The sequence below is a fragment of the Ptychodera flava genome, chromosome 5, assembly GCF_041260155.1.
Source record: "Ptychodera flava strain L36383 chromosome 5, AS_Pfla_20210202, whole genome shotgun sequence".
Classification (NCBI taxonomy): Eukaryota; Metazoa; Hemichordata; class Enteropneusta; family Ptychoderidae; genus Ptychodera; species Ptychodera flava.
Window position 1 is genome coordinate 34,197 of NC_091932.1, and position 16,213 is coordinate 50,409.

The window sequence follows — 16,213 nt, forward strand, 5'->3', positions numbered from 1 at the left end:
ACCTCTGGCCAAAAGACCAAGAAGTGATGTCAGGTGTTTCGAAAATAGTAAGCGCATCCTGCCCCACATGTGGCACCCGCCATATATCAATCTGTAAGTCAGATAGGTAGTGGTCACTAACTAAGGCCCAATGTCACCGATGCCATCAGTGATCATTTGTCGAAGAGAGATATTGTATTTATCTACCAGCTTGCGATACCTGCCAAAAAAGCGTTTGAATGTAGAGACAAGTCTTGCTCTGGTGTAACCTTGATTTAACAGTTTGAAAGAGAGATGGCCATGTCTCTCTACAAAATCACCATATGAACTGCATGCTCTTGCATATCGAATAAGCTGGGAAACGTATACCCCATAAGCAGGTGAAAGTGGAATATTACTGATGAGGTGTGGAAAATTAATTATACTAAAGTTGAAATCATCTCTCTTGTCATATAGCCTAGTAGAAAGGTGACCATTGGAGTCAAATTCAAGTAAAATGTCCAGATATGAAGCAGAAGAGGCCGTTTCTGTAGTTTCTTTAATCTCCAATTCTGGAGGATAAATCATAGCGAGATATTTACTGAATTCAGAGTTATTCAATGAAATAACATCGTCTATGTATCTAAATGTTAGGTTGAAAGTACGAGCTACAGAGACCTTTTTCTGCTTGATAAGGTTCTGGATAAATTCTGCCTCGTATGAGAACAGAAATAAGTCGGCAAGTAAGGAGCACAGTTAGTGCCCATGGGAATTCCTATACACTGTTGGAAAATGTGTCCTCCAAATTCAACAAATATGTTGTCAATGAGGAAATCAAGCATACTGATAATGTCTTTCTCGGTATAAAACACTTTAGCATTAGTTGTATTTTTAACAAAATATGTAGAATTATACCCTAATACCACATATTTGTAACGGCGTGAACCGTTTTTGTAGAAAAATGCTTGGTTGATGATGTTTTTCAAGCGTTCTTTCAATTTATCATGTGGTATTGTGGTATACAATGTGGAAAAATCGAAAGTTTTAATAGATGTTATTTTTGAAACAGATCTTGATTTCAAATTTTCCAAGAGTTCCTTCGAATTTTTTAATATCCACATTTGATTTATACCACTCCGAGAAAAGACAACATCACAGTATGATTGAAGTCCCCGTTTAACAGTACAAAGAACAGAAGTCAGTATCTTCGATAACTCTGTTGTTGAACATTTTGAAGATCCTGCGATAAACCTAGCTTTGTGTTAACTGCAATGACCTTTGACCTTAAATATACGTATATGTCCATAACTATAACCACAAGTGCTACACCCTTCATATTAAATATGATGGGAGAAATTATGACACTACATCGTGTATCTCATTAATTATGCGCATATCTAATTCTGAGCCAGCAACTAGAGCTACAGGTCTGATTTTTAGTATATAGGGACAACTTAGCATACACTTTTTTTGACAAAATGTCATGTGACATCGATGACCTTTGACCTTGAATATACGTATATGTCCATAACTAAGTAACCACAAGTGCTACACCCTTCATATTTGGTGTGATGGGAGACCTTATGACTCCGCACTGTGTACCTCATTAATTCTGCGCATATCTAATTCTGAGCCAGCCAGTAGAGCTAGAGGTCTGCTTTTTTCTATAAAGGCATAACTTAGCAATACACTTTTTTTGACAAAATGTCTTGTGATCTCGATAACCTTTCACCTTAAATATGAGTATATGTCCATAACTATAACCACTAGTGCTACAACCTTCTTATTTTGTATGATGGGAGGCCTTATGACACAACATCGTGTACCTCATTAAATATGTGCATAATTCATTTTGAGCCAACTAATAGAGCTAGAGGTCTGATTTTCGGTATATAGCGATAACCAAGCAATACAAATGTTTTGACAAAATGTCGCGTGACCTCGATGACCTTTCACCTTAAATATGAGTATATGTCCATAACTAAGTAACCACTAGTGCTACAACCTTCATATTTGGTATGGTGGGAGACCTTATGACATCACATCATGGACCTCATCAATTATGTGCATATCTAATTCTGAGCTAGCCAATAGAGCTAGAGTTCTCATTTTTGGTATATAGGGATAACTTAGCATTACAATCTTTTTGACTAAATCTCATGTGACCTCGATGACCTTGAATATACGTAAATGTCAATAACTAAGTTAACACAAGTGCTACACCCTTCATATTTGGTATGATGGGAGACCTTATGACACCAAATCATGGACCTCATCAATTATGTGCATATCTAATTCTGAGCCAGCCAAAAGAGTGAGAGGTCTGATTTTTGGTATATAGGGATAACTTAGCATTACAATCTTTTTGACAAAATGTCATGTGACTTCGATGACCTTTGACCTTGAAAATACGTATATGTCCATAACTAAAGTAACCACAAGTGCTACTTCCTTCATATTTGGTATGATGGGAGACCTTATGATACCACATCCTGTATCTCATTAATTATGCATATATCTATTTCAGAGCCAGCTAATAGAGCTAGAGGTCTAATAACTTAGCATAACAATTTTGACCTGATGTCACGTGTCCTTGATGACCTTTGACATCAAATATACATATTTGTCCGTTACTCATTAACCACAATTGCAATACCCTTAGTATATTGTGGAATGGGACACCATAGGACGACACTTCCTGAACCTCATTAATTATGCACATATCTAATTCTCTGCAAACAAATAGAGCTAGAGGTCTGATTATTGGTATATAAGGATAACTATGGGTTAGAATTTTTTTGACGAAATGTCACATGACCTCGATTACCTCTGACCTCGTTTTAACATATACTACCATAGCCTTCCGTCTTTTTAGCCTATCCATTCCTCTGTGCCCCTGTGCACCGAGATGTCTCGAAACCCGGTCGTTGCTGCTTTGCAGCTATATTAACTATTGTTCTGCCACCTTTTCATGCTTGCCTGTTGACCACCGTAATACCAAATGACTTCCAATTTGGCACATAGGTAAAACTCAAAAACCATATTTTTGTATTTCGTTACCATGGCAACAGGTCACATGACCTGCCGTCAATCTAAAATGTAAACTTTTAAATCCCATTCATTTGCATAAATATTCATCTATCAAAATTCCGCGAGGTCATTTTGTAGACCATATAGCCATGCTCCTTCATGCCCAAAATCAAGGTCACAGGTCTTGCTGATTTTGAGGAGAAGATTTTTAAAGTATTATTTTTTTCATTTTTCTATAAAGTGTGTATGTGCGATGTATGATAGTGAGCATGCGTGCGTGAGTGCTTCACGAACTCTACAACGTGTTGAGCGGCCTCAGTCAGAAAAATGTAACAACTTAGCCGGCTATTGAACCACTCTTTTTTGGGAGTGGAGATTTAGCCGACTGGTTCTGTCTGTGGCCTTTCAGCTAGGCGACTGATGCCGTATGTTGTGGGTTCGAATCCGACTGAAAACTATCCGAATTTGACCTTCCCTATACCTATGCAGCTATGCTATAGCAAAGGCTTATTCTTGCCTATGTAAGAGTCCTAACGGGCTATTGTCTATTGAACATTGACCAGTGGGGACAACATTTCACACCAAAATTTTGGGGATGCAAACTCTTGTTTTTTGACAAGATGTCACATGACCAACTATATTTTGCCTTATTTATTATGCACATATCTAATTCTAAGCAAGCGAATAGAGCTGGAGGTCTGATTTTTGGTATATAGGGATGACTATTGGATACAATTTTTTTGACAAAATGTCACATGACCTCGATGACCTTTGACCTCGAATATACATATATGTCCATAACTCAGTAACGACAAGGGCTACACCCTTCATCTTTGGTATGATGGGACACCTTATGACGAAACAAACTGTTCGTCATTAATTATGCACATATCTAATTCTAAGCAAGCCAATAGAGCTGGAGGTCTGATATTTGGTAAATAGGGATGACTATGGGATACAATTTTTTTGACAAAATGTCACATGACGTCGATGACCTTTGACTTCAAATATACATTGTTGTTAATACTTCAGTAACCACAAGGGCTACACCCTTCATATTTGGTGTGGTGGGAGACCTTATGATGCCACAAGCTGTTCGTCATTAATTATGCCATAGCTAATGCTGGGCAAGCAAAGAGACCTAGAGGTCTGATTTTTGTTATATATGGATAACTATTGGATACAATTTTTTTTACAAAATGTCACGTGACCTAGATGACCTTTGACATCAAAAATAAGTTTTTACCAATAGATCAGTAACCAAAAGAGATCTATTGTATATACTTGGTAGGATAGAGACAATATGATGCCATATTCTGAACCTTATCAATTATGCACCTAATTATTTGCTTTACAATACAGGTTCATATATCATTCTTTATAATGTTTTATATTGTAACCATATGCTCATTTTCTCGAAACCCTTCATCGCTGCATTGCAGCTATATTTATTATTCTTTTTCTTCTTCCGTCCTCTACATGCAACTGCCATGCGAACACTGATGTACCTAGAGACTTCCAATTTGGCACATAGGAAAAACTCCTCACAAGTAATTTTTTTTATTCTTTACCATAACAATTGGTCAGGTGACCTTGCAGTCATACTTTCAAATAAAAGTTCATGTGCATAAAAATTAAACAATTTAAATTTTTTTAACAACTTTTGTAGACCATAGGCCTAGGCTCCTTCATGCCAAATATCAAAGTCATAGGCACTGCCAATTTTGAGAAGGAGATTTTTAAAATATTATTTTTCTGATTTTTCATTGACCTTTGACCTCCCCTATACCTATGCAGCTAAGCTATGGCAATGGCTTATTCTGGCCTATGTTAAAGTCCCAGAATGCCAGCGTCTATTCGACAATGACAAGTAGGCGACCAATTGCACTGCACAGTTTTTGGGATACCACTTGAACTTTGACCTTGGCATATTCCTGCAACTCATTTATTATGCACATATCTAATTTTGGGTTTCCCACTGAAGCTATAGGTCTGATTTTGGTACATACTGCGAACTATGGGGGCAAAGTTTTTCAACAAAATATCACATGACCTGCCACTTCCTATACCTTATTAATTATGCGTATATACCTAGTTCTTGGCATGTAAGTAAGGCTGGAGGTCTGATTTTTGGTATATATTGATAACTATAAGATACAATTTCCTTTAAAAAATATCACATGACCAGGATGACCTCTGACCCCAAATATATATATATATATATATATATATATATATATATATATATATATATATATATATATATATATATATATATATATATATATATATATATATATATATATATATATATATATATATATATATAACACCACAAGTGCCACACCCTTTATATTTGGTAGGGTGGGACGACTTTTGACGTCATATCCTGTACCTCATTAATTATGCATATATCTAATTCTTAGCAAGCCAATAAAGCTAGAGGTCTGATTTTTTGTATATGGGTATAACTATGGGATACAATTTCTTTTAAAAAATGTCATGTGACCTCAATGACCTTTGACTTCAAATATGAATATTTGTTCATAAATCAGTAACAACAAGTACTACACCTTTCATATTTGGTATGATGAGAGACCTTATGACGACACATCCTTACCTCATTAACTATGCACATATCTAATTCCAGGGCAAGCAAATGGAGCTTTAGGTCTTATTTTTGGTGTATAGGGATAACCATGGAATATAATTTTTTTGACAAAATATCACGTGACATCGACGACCTTTGACCTCAAATATACATATATGTCCACAACTCAGTAACCACAAGTGCTACACCCTTCATATTTCGTATGATGAGACACCTTATGATGACATATCATGTACAACATTAATTATGCATATATCTAATTTTTTGCAAGCCAATGGAGCTTGAGGTCTGATTTTTGGTAGATAGGGATAACTATGACATTCAATTTTTTTAACAAAATGGCAAATCACCTCGATGGCCTTTGACTTATCTTTCACAAATACTACCGTGGCCCTCCCTCTTATTGCATATATATTTCACTATTGCCTCTGTTGACCAAAATGTCTCGAAACCCGGTCATTGCTGCTTTGCAGCAATATTTATTATTATTATAATTTATTGCTAATGTAGTCTTTCTTAGTTTTTGTTGTCCGACATTTAACATTGTTCGCATTTCACATGACTTTTGGAAAGAAAATTTGTACATTTTTGTCTTTATTTATTTTCCTGACGGGAGATTGGTAGTATATCAGCGGCATACTTGAATACGTGTAATTTGTAGCCCTTGAATGAGTGCATCTGTCGTCCAATCGCCGCCATCTGACATTCAAATAACATACTTGGGGTATGGAAGTTTGTAAATGTTTTACCGGACAATAAGCTATCCTGGTCCCACCGCTGACATCTTTATTCATACTCATATCAACGGTAAATTGTCTATTCTTTATCGGATACACCTGTCACTGATTTCCCCGTCCGACTTTCTTGTCAAAGACAATTTTAGTGGTCAGCATTGTCAAACCTTACCGAGCATATTGGTCGCCTAATTCCGGATACTCGAAAACATAGGCCTACATCCGTTCTGTCATGACTTTGTTTGACCACTCAGGAGCAGTAGGAGACTTTATAAAGCTTCTATCAGCTCGGCCGTAAACTGTCTCGCACAGAATATTAAAATCCCCGTAGAACCGTGCCACTCTAACACAGCACTACGCATTTCCCCAATTACATTTATGCTGACTCATTGAATGGTAAATTTTGTTTAAAAAAGGAAATCAATCTAAATTCATGTTTGCCAGGTATAGATTGTTCCATCTGCGGTAAATGTAGACGCAGAACAAAATTTGTAGATTTTTTCTTAAATATTTTCCTGACGGGAGATTGGTAGTACTGCTGCGGCATACTTGATGGCTTCTGCCTGTATATGACCAATGAAATTGTCGTACTTTAGATACAGAAGATAGTCAGCTTTTTATTGGGCACTTTTCATAAGCTGCCCCAATAGAGTCAGTCAATTTCATGAACCTTAGGTACGGCAAATTGTCAATCCTTTTTGCCGGTAAAACTTTCACTAACTGCCCGCTGACGGTAATTCCGAACAACACAATCTTTGGTATGGAAAATGACCACCCTTTTCCGGGCACACTTGTGGTCTACTGCGCGCCGACAGCGATTCCAATCAAGGCGCTTCTTTACGGGAAATTTTCAATCTCTTTCACGGCATACCTGTCTCCGGTAGCAGATTCAGTGCAATTACAATCGTCGCACTTTAAGTACGTGTAATTTGTGGCAATTGAATGAGTGCACCTGTCGTTCAATCGCCGCCATCTGACATTCAAATAACCGTACTTGGGGTACTATGTGTGTGTTTTTACTGTGTCTGTGTGTCGTCTGCTCCATTCACACTGTGTTGCTCGGTCGCGCACAGGATTGTAACATCTAAGTCGGTTGCTGTGACCAACTCTTTTGGGTTGGAAACGGTAGCCCACTGGTTTTGTGTGAGGCCTAGCAGCTAGGCGATGTTGTACTGATGTGTGGGGGTTCGAATCCCATTTCGATTAAAGTAAAAATTATATTCCTTTAACCTGAGTGGACAGTTTCTGCTGGTGGATATTTACTTGTCCCCGAGTCTGTGTGATAGCTTAGTAAAAAGCTTCGTGCTTTTCCGATTACTCTATGTGTGTTTGTACTGTGTCTGTGTGTCGTCTGCTCCATTCACACTGTGTTGCTCGTTGGCGACATACCAATTCCAATCAAGGCGCTTCTTTACGGGAAATTTTCAATCTCTTTCACGGCATACCTGTCTCCGGCAGCAGATTCAGTGCAATTACAATCGTCGCACTTTAAGTACGTGTAATTTGTGGCAATTGAATGAGTGCAACTGTCGTTCAATCACCGCCATCTGACATTCAAATAACCGTACTTGGGGTACTATGTGTGTTTTTACTGTGTCTGTGTGTCGTCTGCTCCATTCACACTGTATTGCTCGGTCACGCACAGGATTGTAACATCTAAGTCGGTTGCTGTGACCAACTCTTTTGGGTTGGAAACGGTAGCCCACTGGATTTGTGTGAGGCAAGGTGGTGTGGGTCACGCGCAAAGCACCATGGGAGTTCCAACATGAGTAACCATTCATTTGACTTCCGGCTAGCCTTGAGTATACACGTTCGATGCGTCTGGACGATCACCTTCTTTGAAGCATTTACGTAGGACATTTTCGATTTTTTGGGACACCGGACATTTAGTTGTGTAAAGGTTAGTACGAAGTTCGTTCTCTGTGATTCTTTTGGCTCGCTTGGTGTTTTTAACCGTCTATTCGAAAGCAATCGTAATTATCGATGTTCTGGCAGCGGGGCTATGCATAAGCCGACTGCGCGTAAGTGCATGATGGCCGCCGAGCGTGAAAAGCCTTACCGTAGGCCAACATACCGTTGCAGCTTTTCGATTCGTCCTACTTACAGCTCAGTTTTCTTCTCAAATATGAACCATTATTTAAAAAAAACATACCAAACCGCAAATAAACGAAAGCCGAAATAATTTTTATTTTACGTACGCAAAATCAAGACTGCAGCGACTGTGACTACAAAGAGAACATTGCAATTTCTCTCATTTCTTTCAATGATTCAGAGCCACGTACTCCCTGTCGACATTTTGATAGTGTACTGCATGATATGTGCTTTATTATAGAAATTCCGTTACGATGGGTATAAAAAACCTTTTCAGTCAAACGCATGGAGCTACACGACCAGTTTGGTTGCGAGACTTTGCTGGTGAAACGCTCGCAGTGGATGCTTCTGTCATTTTGCACAAAGGCTGCTGTGGATGTGCCAGGGAAATCGCCATGAATATACCAACGGACAGGTATGTTTACTGTGTTTTTTTGTCATTACTTCCAATTGTTCATTATGTATCAAGATAAAATTTTTGGCACTATGCCAACTCACCTTAAATCCGTCTGAATTGAATACTCCGGTTACATACCTGTGCATGTTTTATTGTTCATAGTCTCACTTCTACCTCCATGTTCATTCCAAGAAATATATCCCCATCGTCATTATAATCATTTCCATGGTCATCACCATCTTTTTTTCTGCCTTGTTGTGTGAATGATTTTATTTATTGAATATGAACTGTGTATCACAATTGCCGTATAGCAAGGTGAGTGTATTTGTTATTGGCTATAATTTAAATGTTTTTTTTTTCCTTCAGATATTTGAAGTATTTTATGAAGGTTGTCTTCAACTGAGAAAAATTTGGTGTGAAACCACTGATTGTCTTTGATGGTCAACTGTTTCCAGCCAAATGTGCCGAAAATAAAAAACGTGAACAGTAAGTGTTTTAATTTCAAAGTTGGTGGAGTATAATGCATCATAGCAAATATGAAACTTTTTCTTTATTACTCTTTAAAGGGCAATCTATTAATCCAGATTCACAGAATGACAGAATGTAGGACTAACAGTGTTTACATTGGTTTATTCTAGCATAATTGAGAATTGATGTTCTATGACAGTCATTTGTTTATAAAAGAAACATGACATTGTAATTTTGTTCTCTGTAAACTTACCTGTGAATAGTTGAAGACTGGGATCATGCCTAATATTAATTAACATAGCCACTTGTTGGAATAACACATTGGTCACATTTTTCAATCTTTCAACAAGGCAAGCCTAAGACTAACTCTTATCTGACAAAAGCTGGCCAGTGACTTCTTATTAATTTTGACTGAATATCAGAGGAGATACTTTGTGAACATAAACCCTTTCATAAACCCTTTGATGTTTTTTTTCTCTAGCCAGCAGTCATCATCAGTGAAGAAGGCTATTGCCTTGTAGAATGAAAAAAGTATATTGATGCGCAACGTCTTTTTTCTACTAGTGTCAGTATTTCAGAAGAAATGGTACAAACAGTAATAAAGGTAAAAAGTCAATTCTATGTCAAGTTCTTTTATGTAATGTGCCTAAGGATACTGTTGTGACATCTTGCTAGTCCAGTGTGTGACATGGTCTGATCAGCAGAATGCCATGACCTTAAATCAGCCCTAGTTTTCTAGCCATGTTCAAGGAAAACTTCTTTACTTTCAAAGTAGGTTTTTATTGGTGTGGCATCTTCTTATTGTTTACTTTTGTGAATTACTGTGTCATTGTCTTGTTTCAGTCACTTCGTGCGCACAATGTTAATTACATTGTTGCATACCTGTCAAAATGTGGAGTAGTGCAAGGTGTTATCACTGAAGATTCAGATGTCCATGCGTATGGTGCATCAAAGGTAGAGTTGCAAGCATTTCTTTTTGGCATAATATTTTAAATTTTTCCCTGTAAAGGGTTTGATTTTTCGATAGCAAATTTACAGCAATAGTTTACTTGTTTTATTATAGTGAACTCAGCAGCAGCTGGCCTATATATCGATACATTAAATTTCTTGATGTTTAATTTTTAATCTGATTATAATGTTGTCAACAATGAGTGTTAGCTATACATGTGCATGTTTTGTTAACAAACAAACTAGAATGTCAAAGACTCTGTTTTACCACATGGCATGTCCTAATAGTGACTCCTTTTTCCAATGTCATTTTCTAGGTGTTCACAAAGATTGATATTGATCATGGTACAGCACAGTTAGTAGAAGCCAATAGGTTAGATGAATGCTTTGATATTGAGAACTGGTCAATGTCAAAGTTTAGACACGTATGTGTCTTGGCAGGATGTGACTATTTGCCTTCAATACCTGGGATTGGAATTATTAGAGCTTGTGAATTTGTCGCAAAGATTAAAGATGCTGATATTTTCAAGGTAAAGTAACAAATAAATTGTGTATTATGAACTTTGAATGACATGCTATCACTGTTGTTAATTTGTTCTGAAGTGCTGCATGAAGTAAATATGTACTGGCTGTCATAAGGTTGGCTGCCATTGTGTTTTGGAACCACAAACTATTAGGAAAACTGCATTTAACACTTGATATGTATTTGATGAAATGGACTGTAAGGACTTTATTTATTTATTTATTTCAGGCTGTAAGTAGGATGGGACTTTATTTAGAACGATCAATTGAAATCCCACAGGAGTATGTATCAAATTTCAAGAAGGCAGTTGACACTTTTAAGTATCACCTTGTGTTTGATATAGAATCAAGGAAGACAGTGCCAATTAATGATTATGAAGATGGATCATCTCATGTCAACATGCCATTTGCAGAAAAGAATCCTTTATTGGAAGCACAGTAATGCATGAATTACCAGTTAATTATACTTCCCCGACAGAATGTACCTAGTTATGTTATTCTTCCTTAACAAGTAACAGTATGTTAGACAGTGATGTGGCTTTTGACTTGGCCATAGGCAATCGATCAACATCTACCTTGGAAGTGATTAATAACTACACACCACAAGCCCTCTATAACAAGGTATGATTTTTTAAAGGAGTACAAATATATGCCCAGAATAATGTAACATTCAAAACATTGACTTTTCATTGGAAAATACTAAATTTTGAAGTTGGCATCATTAATGTCAGCCTTCAACACTGGCAAACCATGTAAATGAATGGCAGCTACATGCCCAATCATGTTTAGGTGTGCGTGGACAGTTAAAACTACATGTACATTTTCAATTATAAAAGCTTTATCAATGCCAACAAAATTTATCCAGGACAGTATACCCCTTGCTGTAATTTCCAGAAATTGCCATAGGAACTTCTGTGATTTTTGTTGCCTTTGCTGTATTTTGGGTTCTTTGTAACTATAATTTCGTCATTTCAGGTTGCAGCCCCAGAATTAGTGGCAACAATACAAGAAATTGAATAAAGTTTAAAGTGGACCATTCCGTCATGCTCTGTCATTACACTGAACTTGACGCGGGTCAAGTTCTTAACAGCAAACAATGAGTTGTACCAAGGTTTGGGGAATGGCATGATTCTGACATCAGATCACAGACTTCTATTATCAAGTGATATGCAGATCACATGCAACAAACATTGTAAGATTCAGGCGGATAATAATGAGTATGTTTTACCTTGGAAATGGGACTTCACAGGAGACATTTATGACCTTGATTCTTTTGGAAGTCTAACAGTAAGTGATGAATCCAGCTACGATCCCTCAGAATCACTGTTCAGTGATTATTCAAATGAAAATATATCAGAGGATGAACAAGAGGAAATAATTCACACACTGCCCTTCAAAGTTATGGGATCAGGGTACTCTCAACAGGTGCAGCAGACACTAGAACAGGGTCATGTAAGGTTGAGTTCTGGGGAAACTGTGAATGTAAAGTTGAGACCAGATCCAGACAATGAATTTGACAAAGAGGCAATAGCAGTCGATTTTGATGTAGGCTTCGGTTTTGTGGAAGTTGGTTTTATTCAAAAAGAACTGACGAAGTATATTCACCCTCTGCTGCATTCAAACAAAATAAGAGATGTAAAAGTGAACCACATTAAGTTCCGAACTACATTTATGGTGGTTGGGTTTTATGCCAAAATTAGTATCACAAGGGTGGGAAGTGTTTGGGAACCTGAAGTTATCCGGAAAAGTTTGACTGTGAGGTAGTTGCCTACTGTATGAATAAGTGAGTTTTCCTAATTCTGTTTTGCTTGATAGTGTAATAAAATACATAAAATAAAATACATAAATACTGCATTCTGGAGTATTACATTAGAAAATTCTATTCTAAAGGTATGTACATGTATGGTAGCAGGTACAAACATTATTTTCCAGTACTGTAATTTACTTTAAGAGGAATAACTGCACATCAGCATTCAACATAGTTGCTGCATGAATTTTTACTTATATCTGTAATACTGTTCAGTGAACAGACATATCTCTGGGATAGCTTTAAAAATGAAAATGTTCAAAATTGTCACAGCAATGTTGGAGGTGGTGGGACGGGTTCTGGCAAATTATGGAACCGAGCTCTCACAGTCCATGAGCCACGCTGAGGTAAGGAGGCCCGATTCGCTTGGAAAACTCCAGGATCAGATCGCCGTTGAATCCTGATCTTATCAAGGCGCTCCACTCCACCTTTCGACGGTTGGTTGAAATTCTGTATAGGCCCAATAGTGTAGCGGTCCTCAGAACCGGTCCAGTAATAAAATGGTAGATCTGGATTAACTCGCTTGGCGAATTCATTGCATATTTTCCTAAATGAAGAAAAGACACATGATGAAAATGTACCACTAAACTATGCATTACAAATAAAAGGCATTCCAATGGTAAATAAGCAGTGGAAGTAAATGGTCTTAACCAATTAAAAGTTTTCTATGGCACAGTTTGATTAGTTACAGGGAAATGGAGTGAAAGGGTTTTAAGTGATTGTACCTTTCCATCCCCTCTATTCTCTGCACAGCGTTTTTGCATGTGTTTTGATTGGCTTATTGGGGTCCTCCTAAGAGCAACAAAAGAAGCCCAAAACCAGTTACAAGTCAAAGGGGTCATCAGCCTTAGTCCCCCAAACTTCAAGAGAACATGTATGATGGTATGTAAAGTCCTAGATTATATTTCTAAATTCAGAATTAACCCAATTTATCTTGGCCTCTTCAGGACGGATTTTACAATTCATGATTTAAAAGGTACCTTTATACCTCCAGTAAGATGAATGCAGGTTCAAATGAACATAGGGTTTAATGTCATTGCCATAGAAAGATGAATACCTTACCTGTAGTTATCTCTGAAGGCTTTGTGATCAAATACTCTGCCCAGGAGGGAGTGCAAGATGGAGAAGAACCCTTCCACATCATCCGTTGTACCAGCCCTGGGATGTTCTGGAGGTAACCCACGTGTTTCACACTCCAACCTTCGTCTTTCAGCACTTTTGATGTTTGCCACAAGCCCTACCACAACTTCTCTTGTCATGCCCCTGATACCCTTAATTGGCCTGTAAATATTCACATACACTGGTAAGTGTTCATTCAGTAGCACAGTGAACTAACCACCTATAACAATTATGTCTTGAAATAAAGTAAAAATAAAAATTCATTAATTTGACATTGACTACAATGTGCAATGTTACACTGACATCAATATTTGATTCAATACCCGGTCTGTGGAAAAAGTACCTTGTTGCAAATAAAACTCACCCGGTGTTGATGGCAATGAGGCAGTTTTAGCTGATGGACTGAAATTGGCCATTGGTGAACTTAGTTTAAATGGGTGATGACTGGCTGATGGCGTGGAAGAAACTGAAGCACTGCTATCGGATACATTGAAGCTCTCATTATAGTTTATATTATAATGATCTTCAGCTTCTGTGACAGTTGTAAATCTCTGTTTTAGATTTTTTGTGCATCGAGTTCTGCATGCCTGCCCTGTTAAATAAAACAGATTGAATGTATATCAATACAATCCCCTTGCTTACATTTCAAAATCACATGACACTGAATTATATTAGCATGATGTCATGATTATCACTTTAATACGGTTAAAATGGGGACTATTATTAATATTACAATACACATGTAGTACTATACATATTACAGTATAAAAAGGATTTTAAACATCATAAGTAGTTATGCTTGTCTGTGATGTTCAAGTTTGATTACCGTAAGTTGATAATGTAATTGTCCTACATGACAGTGAATAACATGAAAATAAGTTGTACGAAAAATGAAACTTACACTCCCTTTTTTCATATTCGTTGTACAGGCTACTGCATCTGCACATTTCATCCAGAAATGCTCATCTTTTGTAGCAGGCCAGTTGTTTCTGTCCTCATCTACAGCATGGTATAAAGCAATGAATTGTACCAATGCTGCCTCTTCTACAGAAGTCCATTCTGTGGAGTTACTATTGCTTTTCTGCATTGGAAGATAAAGTAGAAAAAAGATGTTTCAACCAGACAAACTCAATGAATTCAAACAAACAGAACCTTTTCATTTTAAGTACAGATTCACTCAGTACTCACAGTTTTGGTTCCGTTGCCAAATAAAACCTTTCGGGAACTATCACCAAGTTTGCCCTCACTATCTTCATCATAGCGGCTGCTACGCCTCTTCTTCAGTTGTCTGGGGGTCGGCGTATTACTCGCTCTCTGTCTCAACATCCTACATGTACACATGATTAAAAGAAACACATGTATGTTTGTAAATATGCGGTAGTTACGCAAGTCAAACGGCGTGCATCAGTAAAACCTTAACTACGACTAAATGTGCATGAAAACTGCCACTGGAATGGTTCCGAAACGAGCGGAATGTCGTTTGTCTTTCTCAGAAACGCGTTGACTTAATATGGTTAAAGTATAACAGACGATCGGTAAGTCGCAATCACCATGGCCTTCACACAGGGATAGTGATGTGTTAGGCGCCAATGAAATACAGTAGTGTCTAAATGCATTGAAATCGATAAATTAAAAACGGGCGCTGTTGGGCTCCCATGTAATTTCACGCACACAACATATCAGTTTTCTTAAATATACACATAACAAAGCTGTACACTCACTGTTTAGTCTGCCTGCTAACTTCAAACGACGTCGCCCGAGTACGATTGTTGGCAACAGTACGCCATGATGCACGCTGACATACGGAGTTGAAAAAGCAAAAAAACTTCACGATTCGTAGAAAAATTGATGGTACTTACCTCATAGAACGATGTTAACACATGCGAACTTGCAAAATTTGGACGGGTTCTTCGTTCAGACGGATTTTCCTTTCTCTAATCTAAGAAAACGTAAGTCGATCGCGCACAGAAAACCACACGTGTGACACTGCGAGATCGGCCATGTTTTTCTCATGAACCGAGCGTTGAACCGGAAGTGACGTCGTGACCCACACCACCTTTTGTGAGGCCTAGCAGCTAGGCGATGTTGCAGTGAGTGTGTGGGGGTTCGAATCCCGTTTCGGTTAAAGTAAAAATTATATTTCTTTAACCTCAGTGGACAGTTTCTGCTGGTGGATATTTACTTGTCCCGAGTCTGTCTAATAGCTCAGTAAAAAGCTTCGTGCTTTTCCGATTACTATATGTGTGTTTGTACTGTATCTGTGCGTCGTCTGCTCCATTCACACTGTGTTGCTCGGTCGTGCACAGGATTGTAACATCTAAGTCGGTTGCTGTGACCAACTCTTTTGGGTTGGAAACGGTAGCCGACTGGGTTTTTTTGTGAGGCCTAGCAGCTACACGATGTTGCCGTGAGTGTGTGGGGGTTCGTATCGCGTATGGGTTATAGTAAAAACATATTTTGTCAATGTTTTACCGCACAATAAGCTATCCTGGTCCCGACGCTGACATCTTTTACTCACGCTCATATGA

The 16,213-nt window shown here is 37.8% G+C and overlaps 2 protein-coding genes across 3 annotated transcripts; one reads left to right on the forward strand and one right to left on the reverse strand.

Annotated features, from left to right (window-relative positions):
- Positions 1-8,034: 8,034 nt before the first annotated feature.
- On the forward strand, positions 8,035-12,606 carry LOC139132737 (exonuclease 1-like). The gene is made up of 8 exons (XM_070699005.1): positions 8,035-8,233; positions 8,666-8,839; positions 9,188-9,307; positions 9,771-9,893; positions 10,133-10,243; positions 10,555-10,767; positions 10,989-11,380; positions 11,735-12,606. The coding sequence occupies exons 4-7, from the start codon at positions 9,873-9,875 to the stop codon at positions 11,199-11,201; spliced, it is 558 nt and encodes a 185-aa protein (XP_070555106.1). The 5' UTR covers positions 8,035-8,233; positions 8,666-8,839; positions 9,188-9,307; positions 9,771-9,872; the 3' UTR covers positions 11,202-11,380; positions 11,735-12,606.
- On the reverse strand, positions 12,156-15,698 carry LOC139132739 (uncharacterized). Of its 2 annotated transcripts, none has more exons than XM_070699006.1 (6): positions 15,545-15,690; positions 14,874-15,012; positions 14,587-14,766; positions 14,050-14,277; positions 13,629-13,847; positions 12,156-13,113 (listed from the first exon to the last, which is right to left on the reverse strand). In XM_070699006.1, exons 5-6 carry the CDS (start codon positions 13,823-13,825, stop codon positions 12,834-12,836), a joined length of 477 nt encoding a protein of 158 aa, XP_070555107.1. In that variant the 5' UTR covers positions 13,826-13,847; positions 14,050-14,277; positions 14,587-14,766; positions 14,874-15,012; positions 15,545-15,690; the 3' UTR covers positions 12,156-12,833. The 2 variants fall into 2 exon arrangements, with proteins under 2 accessions (XP_070555107.1, XP_070555108.1); XM_070699007.1 differs by having other exon boundaries at positions 12,693-13,113; positions 15,545-15,698.
- Between the last annotated feature and the right edge of the window lie 515 nt (positions 15,699-16,213).